Below are 17151 nucleotides of genomic sequence, written 5' to 3'. Positions count from 1 at the left end.
CTGGATTCTTGAATGCCCCAGAATTATGGGCTCAGTCCCTTTTGTTCAATTTCCTGATTCTAAGTCAAATGCAAGATGCTTGGGGGCAGACCTCAGCCATGACTCCATGTGAATTCTTGGTTGAGATTTGTCTAACCCACAAAGAGCTAGCTGTAAAGGAATGTTTTTAAGGAGGTGAGGGAGGAGAGGAAAGGAAAGGAGAGAGGCAGACAAGGAGGGAGGGAGGAAGAAAGAGAGAGGAAGAGAGAGAGAGAGAGAGAGAGAGAGAGAGAGAATCTTAAAACATAGAAGGGCAGTCAGGCCGAAGTGTGTTCACTTGGGAGGGGATTCTGGAGGGAAGATAAGAAGCAGGCACCATGAGGAAAGGTGTCTGCAACTCTTATGTGCATAATAGGGCAGCAGAGGTGGTGTGAGCCTGACTAAGTGCTGGTAAGAATCTGATCTGAAAGAGAAAGGCTGGAGCTGTAGGGCTTGCTGAATTGAGCTCCAGGCTCTCAACCACTCTGGATCTATAAAATGAGGATAATCACAGTTCTTGGAAAAGGACAGAGGATGCCAAGAAGATGAAGCAGAGTAATGGATGCAGATGCCTTTGAGGCATTAGGAGAGTGGGGCGAATGTAAGAGGATCCAGAGTTACCAGGCAGCACCCACCAGCTAGACTGGGCAACTTGCGGTCTGGCTACCACATAAACACAGTCGGTACGAGGGAATATCTGCCATCTTTCAATACTCCTGATTCCTTTGACCTTTTAAAAAGCAATAATATTTTTTTTCTCATTCTGTAGAATGTTAAGTATCATTATAAAGGTATCCAATTCCATTGGGTTTTATGGACTGTGAGTTTGATCTACAGGCTGTCAAACTTGATTTCCAATAGTTGCCTCTACATGCTGCAATGTTAATACATTTTCACAAAACTGGGATTGCAGTAAGAATAAGTAAGTGATAAAAAGCCTTATTTACCACAATTCAAAACAATTCTAAAGTGTGATTCTTAATTTTCTTTCTCTCTTCCATAACTGTTAAGCTTGGATCATGGACTCCCCACCCCACCCCGCCCTAGATGGGGGATGTTCTAGGGATTCAAATTGTATTGCAATGGTCCCTAGGGAAAACCACTATATCCTTTTTAAAAGGCGTATATTTTGGGTGTCAAATGAGTTCTCCGGGTTTCAACTAGAAGCCCGAGGTCACTGCTTCATTGAAACTGCAGGGAGAGGCAAAGAAGAGGTTCACAGAACTTGCCAAACCCTGTACAACACCCCCCCCCCAACACACACACACACTTGCTCATTGTCCTTTCTTGACCTGGAGGAGGCTTTATTGTGTGGCCTGTGTGGTCCTCAGAATATTCCTCACCAGTGTCAAGGCGAGAGGGAAACCTGTCAGTCAGAGAACGGATCGTGAAAAGCGTAGGGGTAGTTGTTTCAGAACAACTCATTAGAGGCTGGGGAGCAAGCAGAGAAGTAGCTGATTTGGCAGAGCAGCCCCAGGCATCTGTTCAGATGCTGTTGCTCAAAGGATAACCAGCCCAGGGGCTCAACCAAGCCTACAGGTTCCTCAGCTGAAGCGGAGACAAGTCCATCTATCCCGGGCCCACATGCTCCAGGCTACACAGAAGAAACTGTCCAAACCCTCTGACTTTCACGGATGGCACTACCATGTGTCACAGAGCTTTGCTATTCCAAGTGTGGCCCATGGACCGGTAGCATCCACAGCCCCTGAAGCTGGTCAGAAATGCAGATTCAAGGCCTCCAATGCAGAATCTAAGTCAGAATCTCTGGGGAAACAGGACTCGGGGGTCTTCACAAACCCTCTAGGCGATTCTGATGCACCCTCAAGTTTGAGAACTGTTCTGATAGAGTAAAAAGAGTCAACAGGTGCTGATGTAGCTGCTGTTTTTCTAGAGTATTGGAACTTGGGGTTCCTTTGATCAGAGACTTACAGTAAAGAGGGAGACTTTCACCTCAATGCCCTGTTTTAGGATTTTGAGGGGAGCCACATTTTCATCAGTGGAGGGATTTTGAGGTGATGTTCCAGGTGTTGCTAACCAGGTAGCAGGCAGAGTCCTCTGTCCTTTGTCAGGCCGTCCCCAAACCAGGCTTTAGGAAGGATTTTGCTGGAGCAAAATCTGACTTTATTCCAGTAAAAAATCACTGAGCTGTTAGTGCTGCAGGTGTTGGGGCCTAGGGCCAGGTCCTGATTCACTGAATTGGGAGAGGAGTCCTGGAACCTGCATTGGTAACAAGCCTGTGGGTAGTTCTGACATGGATAGTTCCACAGTGTTTAAGGTAACACTCTGACACTTCACCCAAATAACCCGAGGTCTTAAGAAAATGTTGCTTCCTCGGCAGCATTGGTATGGGGCCTGAGATTATGGATTTCTTTTTTTTCAAGTGAACTCTACCCCCACCGTGGGGCTCAAACTCATGCCCTGAGATCAGGATTTGCATGCTCTATCAACTGAGCCAGCCAGCCGCCCCAACTCTGCATTTCTGACAAGCTCCTCAATGATGAGGCTGCCGCTGGCCCACAGATCAACCACACTCCGGGAAGCAAGGATCTAAGTCTGACCTAGACATTTTAAAATCTACCTCAAGATCAACTGAAATGAAGAGAACAAGAGGCAGTTTTCCAAGAAGAAGTAATATGTGCTACTTGGTAATCAGGCTATTCACGTTCTCCCCAAACTCACACACCCACCTGACAGGGAACGGACTCAGAGCAGAGAGCAAACTGAATAGAAAAAGTCAGAGGAAAACAAAGCAACTTTGTGGGTCAGAGCTGTGGAAGTAAAAGACATTCACACTGCAGTTACAGAGCAAGAATAAAAAATTCCTGAAGCACTCAGAGCATCCACATCAGCTACCAAGGAGATGAAGTGACAGGAAATACTCACAAATACATTTGGAGTTTGGGCCGTAGCAGGCACATCTGGATATATGAAATACCCCTAAAATGTAGGAACCTGGCCAGGTGGTCAGTTTTCTGACAAAGGAATGCACCCCATGAAATGTCATGGTGTAAACCCCCCACGTTGAACTAAACCAACCTCCTTCTCTATGGATGAGGAAGCTCTTACCCACGGAGATTAAGGACCTTGTCCAAAATCTCACATTATCTGTGGCTGACCCAGAACTAGGGGTTACTTCACTTGAATTCAGTATAGAATTCTTTTAATGAAAATGCTAGCTTACAAATTAGGTGGAGCATCGGAGCTGGCTAGGGCCTTTTTTTTTTTTTTTTTTTTAAGATTTTGAAGTCTCATTTCTACAAATTCAAAATCAGGTGTGGGAGTGCAGCTCAGGAATCTGCATTTTATGGGATTCTGATATAGCAGGTGGAGAAGGAGAAGTTGCCAGCAGCTCATGGCAGACTTCCCTTTGTTGTCCACAGATAGGTAATTTCAAGTATTTGGAGAGAAAACCAGAAGATCTCGTGGATTACTTCCTTTCTTCCAGTGTGAGTTTCTTTTGTAACCTGAACCAGAGTTCTGAATCTGGCATTTTGTATACGCAGCACACAGGAAAATAAAATGGTCCACTAGAAATGGCAAGCAGGTTGCAGATGTTTTTGGGAAGTGTGTCCCAGGGTCACTGGGTTGAGCAGGATTTGGAGGTTAATTTCTAGGGTTAGTAGGAAATAGGGCTGCAAGTGAAGAACTATGTCTGCCGCTGGGTTCAGCAATGAGGTGAGTGGCCCACATGTCAAGCACAGGGTTGTACCAGCAAAGGGAAAGCTTATAAATTTTCTTTGGGTGTGTGAGTCCTCCCAGGAGAGGACTGAAGCAGAGCAATTTTGATATGTGAAGCTCAAGGCAATGGAAATGTGAAGCAAATAACTGTCTCTCACGAGAGACTCCAGGATCTTAGTATTTCACTGCCATCAGATTATCTCGATGGTTTGGGGTAAATATCATGGTGTCCTTGGTTTTCTTTTGTTACATATGAATTATTAATAAACTTTTAATAGCTAAATTTCTCATTTTTTAAACCAGAAAGGGCAGTATTGTGGTACTATCTTTTGGCTTTTGTGTACAATGCAGGGATTAGTTTTCAAGCCCTGTTTTGGTTCTCTGTATGTTTGATGTTGAAAACCACAAAAAATATCCTGTGGTTAAGGGTCACAAACCACATAAAAGTGAACAGTTACAGGCAGTTGCCTTGTGGATGCTCTGGTTGCCTTAATTCGATGTTTTGAAGGCTCCTGATGTATCTGCTTAGGCACAGGGATAGCGTTGGTTAAATGTGTGAGTTTGGAAGCCAGACCAACCAGGTGTGAATCCTAGCTCTGTCACCTCTTAGCTGCATGGCCTTGGGTAAGTTACTCATTCTCTTCGGGGATGAGTTCCAACATCTGTGAAATAGGGATTATCATAGTAATATTTATTCTTAGGAGCACCTGGGTTTGTGGTGAGGGTCACATGAACTTATATGTGGAAGGCGGCTGGGCACAGAATATAAATTCAATAAATATTAGCTGTTATGTTTCTGGTGGTAGTGGTTGTTGATACCTCTCTGGTTATCTTATAGCAAAGTTCAATGAAGCAGATGTGAGAATCAAGAATGGAACTATAGCTTTTCATCTTGTCTAGTTTATACAAAAACATTTCTCGCAGAAAATAAATGTGCTAGATTTAGAGATATTTCTCTAAAAAGGACGCAATACATCAACAGGTCTGGGAACGACAGTGCCTGAAAGAAGGCGCTGAAGCACTGTTAGAGCTCAATTACAAACAGACTGGCTGAGATGAGAAAATGCTCATGCGCAAGTCAGAGCTGTCACAGCAAATGAGGTATTAAATACAGCAACGAAAGGGAGGCGCTCCCTTTAGTTCCAAGAGAAATAGCAGTGAAACAATCAATTATTTTCTCTTCAATTGACCCTCAGAAGTGTTAGAAAAACTATCTGCCAAATGATTAAATCATTCATTGGATGACTGTTTCCCAGTGAAACAGAACCAAGAGCTGGTAAATGTAATATGGATTTCCTGAGGGCAGACTAGAAATACAGATAATTATAAAATTGGTTACTTCAAAGTAAGGTCTCTTTCCATGTATACATTAACAAATAATCACATTTAAGTACTTGGAAATTCCTCAAGCTGAAATTTGTGCATGACCAAACTGTTTCTTTTAAGATTTTAGTGAATTCTTAAATAACTGGTGAGTTAATGCATGTGTCACAAACTAGTTGGAAAAAGGGAATCAATAAGTGATCTGGGAAAGACTTTCAATGAGAAGGGGGGGAAAAAAGGAACCTGTGAGCCAAATTAGGACAGGTGCTGTTGGCTTTTAGTTGAGAAATCTAGCTTAGGTCATTGAAATGAAAAAGAGGGCTTCACAAATATTCTTTTGAGCAATGGTATACACTATACCAGTCTTCAGACATTAATTCTATGGACTAGAATTTTAGTTTCTTGAATTTTGATTCAATACAAAGAAGACTCTTTCATTTTGGAGCACTTTAAATTGGGCAACTATAGGGTAAACTCATACCCATATTTTAGATATAAATGTGTCTTACTCTGGTATTTTGTGATAAAATGAATATAAAAGACTTTAGGCAAACTATCTTTTCTTTGTGTGGCTTAGCGATAAACGCAAGCTATTTTGAAATAGGAACAACTCACAAATATTAGCAAACAAGGGCAACCAATGGGAAGACGAAAGAGGGAGCATTTGGTGGTCTGAGTTCTGCATAAGTGCAGGTGACAAAATAGAATTTATAGCTTTCCCTCCACCAGCTTCAGCTTGTATGGAACTGGTCATTTTCATGTGGCAAAATGGACTATAAATTTGCACGCAATAGAAGGAGCTAATGAAGGAGGATTATAAAAGTGGCCCATTGAAATAGAGACATGTATTATTCCCCTGCATTGCAAAAAGAGGAGTCCTTAATTTAAAATCCTATTGTGGCCTGAAAAAAGATTCCACAAGTCCAGTGGATTATTATGTTAATGAGATTTGAATGAATGAATCCCATCATATGCAGATGAAAACATGACACTTCAGATACAACATAATTGAGGAACACCATTAATAATATCAAATGGTCTTAAATCTGATGAACAATTATTAAACATGCCCTATTTGGGAAAAAGACTCCCCATTGAATATGTGGAATACTTACGAATCTACGTGGTTCTCAAATGAAAGCAGAATTGGAAAAGGTGACGTCTTAAATGCACACTCAGCAATTGCTTCTATCACTTCCTAAAAATGAGAACACATGTATATTCAATATGCCAGAATGCTACTGTGTATATACATTTTCCCTTAATGTGGCTGCCTTTTTCATTCATAGAATTGTATGGAATGGCCTGAAATCACCAGGAGGCATTGCAGGAGCTGCCAAACTATACATTTTCTGACTCTGGACTTAAAAAAGTGGAAAGAAAGAAAACTGATTTGGTGGAGGGGGAGACACAATTGTAAAGGAGAACAATTCTTCTATTTACTAGTTATATTCAGGTATTTTTCTTTTTTAAAAACATTTTTTTTTATGTTTATTTCTGAGACAGAGAGAGACAGAGCATGAGTGGGGGAGGGGCAGAGAGAGAGGGAGACACAGAATCAGAAGCAGGCACCAGGCTCAGAGTTGTCAGCACAGAGTCCGATGCGGGGCTCGAACTCACAAACTGTGAGATCATGAGCGAGCTGAAGTCAGTCGGTCAACAAACTGAGCCACCCAGGCGCCCTATATTTGGGTATTTTTCTTATGAAAGAAATCTAATCACATTATAAAAAATTTGGACTAGAGAAGGCAACAGTTTTCACCCATAAATTCACCCTGGGAACCAAACGACTGTTGGCATTTGGTTATATTTACTTCTAGTGGGTTTTTCATTTATTAGTATAACTTGGTTTTCATTATAGTAAATAGTCTACTTGTATTTTTTAAGCATTGTTTTTGAGATATCACTTTACTTAAAAGCAACCATTTAAAGTATACAGTTGAATGGTTTTTATTATATTCACAGAGTTGTGCAACCATCATCCCCAACTAAATTAGAAGATTTTTATCACCCCCAAAAGAAGCCATGTACCCATTAGCAGTCACTCCCTATTTTCCCATCCCCCTCCCATGCACCTGCCCAAGGCAGCCACTAATATACTTTCTGTCTCCATAGATTTGCCTATCCCAAATATTTCATATAAATGGAATATTACAGTATGTGGCCTTTTCCATTCTGGCGTCTTTCACTTAGCATGCTTTCAAGGTTCATCCATGTTGTAACATGTATCAGTACTTCATTCCTCAACCTGTGTATTTTAAAAAATGTGTATGTCATAAGGTTTAAAATCTGTATAAAATTCTAGGGAGTAGTAGTATTAATTGATTTAACCATTACCCAACTGTTGGACAGACATATTTAAAGAGCTATCATTCAGATAGTTCTACAAAGAACATCTCCATTTTTTCCCCTAGTATTTTCAATTATTTTCTGGGAATGGATTCTCAGAAGGGAAATTATTGAATTAAAGGATATGCATATTTTTATAGTCTCCTACATTTGTCCAAATTGTTTTTAATCTTTGGTTGCATAGAGTAATGTATGAAGGACCAGATATCGATGCATATCCAGCAGCTTTGGGCATCAGTTTTTCAGTATGTTTTCCTTATTGAACTCGTATACTCATACCTTTGTCTTTTAGTTGCATTTAATCTTTTCATAGTCTCTTTTCAAGTAAGAATTTCCACTCTCATTCCATATGCCCAAGACTTCTCCACTATCTTCTCTACCTCCCTTAAACAATGCATAGCTTTCTTGATATCCATGTGAGAGAGCCATTTCCCTGGCCGCAGAGTATAAATAAGACTTTCTAATTCTGTACTACATTTGCATGTATCTTCTGAGATGAATTTCCCTGTACGGAGCAAAAGAATCACTCTCACTGTTTCTTAGAAGTGAATTCACAGATTGCCTTTCATACATTATCAGTTTAACTTTTATGATAGTTGATGCCATCAAAAATAAGTGCACTATAAATAGCAAGCAACACCAAGACTTGAAATTCTTGATTTATTTGAGCAGAAGCTTCAGATTCAAACAGCTTGCATTTGAATCCTACTTCTTGGCTTTACAAACTGTGTGACCTTGGGAAAAATGACTTAATGCCTCTGTGCATTGGCTTGCTGATATGTAGAGTGAAGGTGATAAGCCTCAGTCCACAAGCTTGTTGTGAGGATGCAGGGAGAAAAAGGAAAGGACCCATCTCATGATGAGCATCTATTCTCAGATCAACTCAGGTTACTTACCTTGCTGGTGCCTCCCTCCTTACCTTAAACCTTCCCTCTTAGACTCTTATTAATACAAATAAGAGTTGCCATTAAATGAGCATTTATTAAGGTGCCCAGGTGGCTCAGTCAGTTGAGCATCCGGCTTTGGCTTGGGTCATGATTTCACAGTTCATGGGTTGGACTGCTGTGTCAGGCTTTGTGCAGACAGGGCGAAGCCTGCTTCAGATTCTCTGTCTCTCTCTCTCTTTGCCCCTCCCCTGCTCATACACACACACACACACACACTCTCTCTCTTTTAAAAATGAAAAATCATTTAAAAAATGAGCATTTATTATGTTCCAGACACATATTTTAACTCATGCTATAAACATTCTCTAAGGAAAACATTATCCACCATTTTACAGATTGTAAAATGGAGGTTCAGAGATATTAGCCAATTTGCCCAGGGTCACAAAAAGGAGAATCCAAGAAACCCCAGGAAAATATATCTGACTCTAGACTTTATGCTCTTACTATTGCAGTAACTCTCATGCAGCCAATGATCTTAACCACCAAAGATATAAGCTGTAAAAAGAACTGCAAATAGATATTATAAAGAAAGCAGGTGTTGAGTGTGAATAAAAAAGGAGCTAGATTTTGTTGATTTCATAAATTTGGCCCCATTGTATCAGCTAAATGCAAAACATATTAGAGCCATTCTTGACTTCTCTCTTTCTCTCATATCTTCTAATTCATCAGCAATCCAGTCCCAAATTTATCCAGAATATAATCACATCTCAGCACATCTACCTCTATCATCCTGACCCAAAAATCTTTGCAATAACTGCTGCTGTAGATTTCATCATCATTACCACGGAGTCACTATCCTTTCCTGTGAGATCTGTTGGCAATAGACATGGCCATGTCCTTTGTTTTGGCCAGTGAAATGCGTGTGAAAATGACCTGCTGAACATGACATCTTTAAGAGCCATCATGTGATTCTGCCATTTCTCTTTCTCCTCTGCCATGAGCCCAGTGATATTACACGTTGGGCTGTTCTTTCCACATGGATTGCGGACAATATTCATCTGAGCAACAGCCAACATCTAACCTGAGTGAGAAAACCACTGAGCGGCTCTAAACCACTGAGATTCTGGGGGTTCTGTTATTGCAGCAAAACCTAGCAGAGGCTTCTATGTTTACCCCTTACATTACATATCACAGCCACAGTGATTGCTCTTAAACATGAGTCAGATGATTTTACTCCTTTGGAGTAAAACTTTCATTGGCCTTCCATTTCACAGAGTGAAATCCAAATTCCTTATTAGATCCGGCACCTGCTATCTCTCTAAATTCATCACATTTCCTTTCCCATTGCTCACCCAGATATAATCCATTGACCTTTTCTTGCTTTTTCTCAAATACACCAGGCATGATTTTATCTCTGTTCATCTCTTTCATTTATTTGTTCATCTCTGTTATTTCTGTTAGGAACATTCTTATCTGAAAGCAAAGCTTACTCCCTTATTTTTGGGTGGGTGGTCTTTTCTCAAATGTCATGTTACTAAAGTGTTTTTTCCACCACCCTGCTGAAAATAGCATACCTTAGCCCCCTCTTTCCTTCAATACTTACTTATGTTGCCTTAAAGGGCATGTCTCCATGTACCATATTGTGTATTTATTTTTGTCTATTTCTTTCCACTAGACTATTAAGAGCATTTCTTTCCACTAGCTTCTTGAGAGTAAGCACTCAGTTTGCTCCATGACTCTGTTCCTAAGGCTTAGGAAGTGCTAAGGCATATTCTAGACACTCACTAAATATTTTCAAATAAATGAATGAACTCTTAACATTCTTAACAGAAGAGAAGTACCATTTATTCAGTTGTGTTCCAATTCAGTCTTCTATTGACTATTTCAGAGGTCAGCATACTTTCTATAAAGGGTGAGAGAGTACATAGTTTAGGCTTTGCTGGCCATATGATTTTTATGGCAACTATTCAACTCTGCCTTTGTAGACTCAAAGCAGCCATGGATGATATGTAAAGCACACATGGATGTGCTTATGTTCCAACTAAACTTAACTCATAAAAATAGGGGGTAGGTTGAATGTGGCCTGTGGAAGGTAGGTAGTCAACCCCTGGACTAGTGTGATCATTGGCATAAGCAAAGCTTAAAATTCAATGTAACCACAGGCAAATGAAATTTTTATTAAAGAAGTTTGAATATTCATTCCATACACAATAGCTCAGTTAACTTGAACAATTTCATGGCCAAAATTTCCAATCAAGGTTGAGTGCTGCATTAAAGAAAAAAATCTTTCAAATATAAAAGTAAATAAAAGTGTAATCAGTCTTTGATAACTTTCCGAGGATGACTGTTGCCTTTGGCTATTTGAGAACCACTGCAACTGTCTTTATTAATGAAGGCTGATTGTAGACGTGGCCCATCAGGTCAATTTGGGCCAATGAGAGTCAGGCCTGAAGGTGAGAACCCCTCTCTCTTAGGGTGTTTTGCCTCTGGCCAAGGGCCTGTCTCTCTTTACATTTGGCAAATGAAATGTGAGTGTTTTTCTGGGCCTGCAACTTGTGAGGACTTTGTGCCTCCCTCCAACTTCCTGGCTCCCTGGGTCTGGTTCTCTCTTCCCACAGCTAGGCTGCTGAGATGACCTGAACCACAGCTGGGCTCTGGGGGTTCCTAGACCATCCAATCTGTGTCTCCTATTTCTCCTCTTTGCCTGCCTCAGACATCCTGGTCTTGTGCCCTTAACTTAGGACACCTTTCTCAGCTCCCACTGGGCTTCTAACAAAGGCTGGGCTGTATTTAGTTTGAACTTTCGGTTTCTTCCTGGAAGTGAAGTGAATACCCGGGGTTTTGTGTGGAGGCCATCTACAGCCTCTACCATAGCAGCCTTACAAATGACTTCATTAACCCCCAACCCTCACTCTGATTTATAAGAATTCTTTGCATATATAATACCACAACCATTACATTGATAGAAACAAAAGTAAAGTGTGGCCTTTATATTTCAACCATAATGTCAATATCTGACACTTACAGAGCACTCACTACTTGCTATACATGGTTCTAGGCAATGTCTGTGTATTGAGTAGGGTCACTGAATGCATAAAACAACCCTAGAAGGTAAGTGCTATTGTCATTTCCATTCTGCTCCTAAGAAAGAGAACAGGTCTGACAGGGGAACTTCTCCAAGATCTTGTGGCCAGTCCAAGGGAGAGCTGGTATCTGAACCCTGGCACCAGCTCCAGAACTGCATTCTTAACTTCTACAGTCTCCTTTCTCTTTTCCTCCCATCCTCTCCCCCTTCTTCTGTCCATCTCTCTCCACCTCTACCATAACTTTAGCCACCAGCTTAGGGAACCTTTTTTGAACCTTCAAAGCCAAAGAAAACATTTACTAGATTTCATCTAATAATTTTAGCTGGGAACACCTGAAAAATCTATAAGTTCTTCTATAGAACTTTCATTTTTTTTTGGCTTTGGAATATTTTGTATGGTGTGCATGATTATCAAGGATGAGAAAGCCAGTCATAGGCTTTAAGTTTTGTTCTTACATATGAGCTATCATTAGTGGACACTGGATGTGAAAGTACCTTACTGCTCAATTGCTCCTTATTGAGCCAAAACTGTTTTTCAGGGACTTCTAACACTGGATTCAATAATCTATAAACCATATGGCTCAATTACTAACCTCCAGTGGGGAAAACTGCCCTTGAAATCCTTTATCCCTGACAGACAACAGCAGGATGTATTTGGATATCCATTTTATGTGAGCATTTATGTAGCTGTTAAATTGCATCCGAAATTATTATTTTTCTCAGAGCTTTATTTTCAGAAATGCTCGATTTAACCACATACTCAAATTGAATATATTTTCATCATCTATTTTATCACATTACCAACTTTTCCATCTTATACAATTGCTGGTAACACAGGCACTGCCTGAGGGGAGAAAGAGGAGCAGTTTGGGGATGAAGGAGCCCGGGGGTGGTGGTGGTCAGTGTGGGGAGAAAGAAGATTGAGTGGGAGCACAGAGAATGCAGGCCAAGTGGCGAATTATTATGTCATGACCATCAGAAAGGCTAAGGCAATGAGGCAAGGAACTAGAACAGCAGATATATGAGGTAAATAATAAATAAATCTGGAGTGCAAAATAAAAAGTCCTCCATGAAGACACTGAATTATAGCATGTCCCTTTTCCCAGAACATAACCTTTTATTTTGGCCCATATAATAAATAAGCAGTAAATGCCAATAGGAACTTTTGCTTTTGGAGATAGATCACACAGAAGTTTCTCAGATTACATAGATTGAGAGCAGATAAACGGTAATGACATAAAAATGATGAACTTTTGTAATCAGTTTATTTTGCTGCTGCAATATGTGCTTTGGTTACAGAACACAGTCTAATTGCACCATGAAGGTCAAGTCCAAATAAATGGGATATCTAAAACTGGCAAACATTTGGAGAATCTTTTCACTGCCCACCAATATATCATACATGGAATGTCACACGTGAAAATGGAGAAAGACCAAATTCATTTATCTGATGAACAGAGGCAAGGAAGAAAATAGAAAGCTGTGCTGTAATTTGTCTTTTTGCTTTGGGATGGGAAGATTCATTAAAAAAAATACACATTTATTGAGCACCTACTATACACCAGATTCTTTTCAAAGTGCTTGGGACTGATCAGGGAACATAACCAAGAGTTTTATCTTTGTGGTGCTTACATGCTAGTAGAAGGAGACAGACAATGAACAAAAAGCATAATCATTAAGGAAATTAAGCAGAGTGGCAGGAGGGGATAAAGTGCCACTTGGTAAATAGAAAAAATAAAGTGGTGGTGGGGAATGTATCAGGAGTGTGGGAGTGGGCAAGGTGGCTTGTTACGGTACTAAAGAGAGTAGTCCCAGTATGCCTCACTGAGAAGGTGGCATTTGAGAAAGACTTCAAAGAGGTAACAGGTGAGCCATGCAGATACCTTGGGGAAGAACATTCCAGGAAGAGGCCAAGAACCTGTGCAAAGGCTGTGATGTGGGACTTGCCTAGCACGGTCAAGCAATAGCAGAGCCCAGTAGAGTTGCAGCCAAGTGAGTGACGGGGAAAGTGGTAATGGGGGATGGATCACACAGGATCTTGTCCCCCATTTCTCTTTTACCCTTTCTTACAATGTCACATACACAGTGGTTTCTGGAAAGCAGCCTACCTACCAACAATCATGCAGAGCAGGCTGGGACTTATGGTGAGGCAAGTGGGGGGCCTAAGTGCAAAATGTAAAGACACACTCATTGTTAGGTGCCAAGTCTGCATGTACATGACACTGAGAGCAAATGCTTCCTTAAATTTTGCAGGTGAGGTACCTCACGAGTCTCACCCCAGTACTACCTAGTCCTGATTCAGAGAATTCCTGCTCTGTATATTTGTGTACAAAACAGGTTGGCATCTCTACTACCCACAGCCATACTAGCCTACCCACCACCCACCCACCCACATCTCAGCAAGATTAATCTATCCTGCAAATGCACATTAGCAGGAAGCAGGGCTGGACAAACCAGCCACCAGGGAAATGAGTTTCCTGCTCTCTTTGGTCATTCCCCAACCCCAACTCTGTCAGGCAGAGAGAAGAAGCAGTATTCTGGGCTAGATTTCGTTTTCTAGTTTCTGTATCTGTCAGAAAATGTGTGGATGTGTTTATTTCCAGAGACCACGAAAAGATGTCCAATAAGCCCATGATTCTGGGGTTATAGATGTGACTGAAGAACCACTTGTATAGACAGGTGCATAGGGAGAGCCACTCTAAGCCAACTTAATGGCTGAGATCAAGAGGCCAATGCTCTACATAAAATAAACATGATTTAAAATGTGCTTGGTGTTTACCTATCTTCCCATCCTGGAACTCAATGACCCTTGAGGATTATAAATTTTTAAGAGTATATAATTGCTCCCCATATGGACTCTGAGGGGACTGTGGGCAGGGGGGTGGTGGGAGGGCCCTCCTGTAGTGGTTCAGTGCAGTGACTAAGGCCTTCATCCCTTAGCACAGCAAAGGCTCCATTAGGATGTGTTGTCTCCATTCGCAGGATTATGTCCATCCATCAACAGACAGATGAGCCCAAATTGCACTCACTGTGCACCAGGGTCATCTGTCCCCCAATTTTCTCAAAGAGCCCAACCAGGTTAGGATTGGATCTTAGAGAGCTGACAAAGGACAATGGCAGAAGCTGGGAGAGTGGGGGATTATGGAGATGAAACAAAAGCCCATTGATTTTTCTATTAAAACCAAGAGAACTTAAGAGTTCTCCCTTTCAGGAGCAGATACAAATTTAAAGATTTGATCAGAATTAAGGTCACTTTCATACTAAACTTTGTTGTAAAATTTAGTGAAGGGTGCTATTTATTTCTAACTATTGTATTGTAGCCTAAGTTTAAGAAATCATGAAAAGTCAAATTCCCTAGACACATCATAGCAAACATATTTTAAGGTGCTAATGATATCAATTCTGAATGCATTTTTTTACTGTCAAATATGATACCTTTGATTAGTAAATCCATTTGTCTCAGTCAAAACCTGGATATCCCTTGAAAATCTTGCTTCTCTTTTGCTACTCTCTTTCAAGTGATAGCTGTTTATTTTCTCACATCCCAGGTATCCTGGGGCTAAACACTGGAGAGTGAGTTTTTTGTTTTTTTGTTGGTTTTTTTTTGCCCCCAATGCTACTTTTGAGTTTCCAGTTTTCGTAAGACAGCCCAACCAGCTTTTACCACTTCCTCTCTTGTGCCATCTGCTAAGCTCTCTCTCATTCAGCAAAGACTTTGGCAAATGCTTCACTGCCTTCTTCGTCCAAAGCTTTGTCACCAATCTTAGTGACATTAACATATAATTCATCCAACATTTTGGTGTCTCAGCACACTGACCCCCCCGTTCTCAATGGCCTTGTCCCCATTCTTCCTTAGCTAGCCACATAGTTGCACTGTTTCCTTGGTTGCTTAGGGCAAGGGTTAGTGACCCAGACTCAGTTCTGCCCTGAGACCCAGTTAATGCAGGCATGGGGCTCATGCCTTGGGAGTTGTGCCTTAGAGGTTGTCTTCTGGCCCTTCTTTTCTGGTTCACTTCCAAAGAGGTGAGAAGCCTGAGTCAGTAAAAAAACACATGTCCCCTACAGTCCATATACCCTTTTCCCAGATGGTTCTCTGGGTACCTAGGACCCCAGATTTTGTCCACCCCAATGATTCCAAGCTCCTGGGGATGGCTCTTTGTAGGGGATGTGAACATAACTTGAATAATTTGGCTTCTGTGCCCATATGCATGAATATTAGGCCCTTTATGATGTAGGATGGAGCCATGTGTGGAAAGAGAAGGGAGATGACCAAACATACCCTCATTCCTGCTAATAAGAATGGCTGAAGTCCCTTATAAAATACAGCTGTAGTCTTGCTTTCTAGATAGGATTTATTATGATACACAATCACAGGATTATTTCTGCTTATTGGCAGTACCCAACCTATAGCAAAACCTTACTTTCTTGAATCCTCACCCAAATCATCTAATATAAGCCCAAATCCCGTAAGTCTTCTCTATGGCAGTACTTCTGAGACACCACAGTTCTCCATGACATGATGCTAATTACCCATAAATACACCGCTAAATTTTAGCCTCTGAAATTGCAATTAAGTCCATGGACTTAATTGTAACCACTGGGACTTTCTACCTTAGGAGGCTTTATCCAAAAGGGTTTAGGTCTTTCTAGCTTCTTCTGTTTGAAATATTCATTCACTCTACCTTGAAGGATATTTCAGTTGTCATGGTGAACCCATGGGTGATGACTGGTTCCTCTTCTGCAGTCCGTCCTTTCCAGCAGTCCAACTCCACACAGCGACAACCAGACAGGAGCACTTGGCGATACATCTCAACAGAGGAATTTCCAGCCAACTGGCCAGCTGTAAAACACCAACAAAATTATACTTAGACTCCTACAAAGCAAGGAAGACATTGGTGGCTTCCTAGACAATCTTTTCAACAGTGGGAGAACAAGGAGTTCAACAACTTATGTGGTTATTCTCAACCTTCTGCCTCAACATACTGTAAGGTAGTGGCATAATACCAAATGTAATTGTGGCTCCCTAGCAGTCATTTTAGGGAAGAGAGAATAGAAGGAGGAGAGCATTGGAACAATAACAATAACTGCTTACCAAGTGCCAAGTGTAGTTCTTCAGATTTTACATGTATTACTACATTTAATCTTCATAAAACCTCTCTTATATAACTACCTTTATTTTTTAAATATTTATTTTCAGATAATGAAAATGGCAGAGAGTATGATTATAACTTCACAACTCAATCATTTAAGTCTGAGTCTTTAAGGCTATTCTGTTGTATAAATCAACCTTTCTGTCATGTTTGTCCAAGTCAAAAATGTTTAGAAAAGCTAAGCATTCTCCTTTCAAAAGTGAAATGAGTTTGTAGGAATAAATTCAAATTTAACAAAAAAAGTCCAAAAGGTATTCTCTAATAATTATAAAGCATTAATAATAAAATAATTAAAGAAGACCTTAAATGCAAAGATAGTCCATGTTCATGGAACAGAAGACTCAACATTCTAAGATAGCACTAGAACCCAAATTTATTTACAAGGTCTATTCCTATTGAACTCCTACTTGGTTTCTTACATAAATTGACAGGCTGATCCTGCAATTTCTATGGAAATGTAAAGGACCTCAAATGGCCAAAAAATCAGAACAAAGTTTGAGGACATACATTTCCTGATTTCAAAACTTACTTGCAAAACTCCAATAATCAAGGCAGTATGTTGATGGCATAAGAATAGACATAGATCAATGGAATAAAACTGAGAGTACAGAAATAAACCTTCACATTTATCCTCAAATTGACTTACAACAAGGGTGCCACA

The 17151-nt window shown here is 40.6% G+C and overlaps 1 protein-coding gene across 1 annotated transcript in view; it reads right to left on the bottom strand.

Annotated features, from left to right (window-relative positions):
* The window catches only part of PLCB1 (phospholipase C beta 1), a 694981-nt gene that overhangs the window by 154245 nt on the left and 523585 nt on the right, over window positions 1–17151 (bottom strand). Inside the window, exons 11-12 of the mRNA XM_042980903.1 lie at window positions 16023–16180; window positions 6135–6217 (exon numbers count right to left, since the gene is read on the bottom strand). Of these exons, the coding sequence (XP_042836837.1) occupies window positions 6135–6217; window positions 16023–16180 (241 nt within the window). The remainder of the gene's footprint in view (window positions 1–6134; window positions 6218–16022; window positions 16181–17151) is intronic.

The sequence above is a fragment of the Panthera tigris genome, chromosome A3 (assembly GCF_018350195.1).
Source record: "Panthera tigris isolate Pti1 chromosome A3, P.tigris_Pti1_mat1.1, whole genome shotgun sequence".
NCBI classification, from domain to species: Eukaryota; Metazoa; Chordata; class Mammalia; order Carnivora; family Felidae; genus Panthera; species Panthera tigris.
This window is presented reverse-complemented; position numbering and strand designations above follow the sequence as displayed.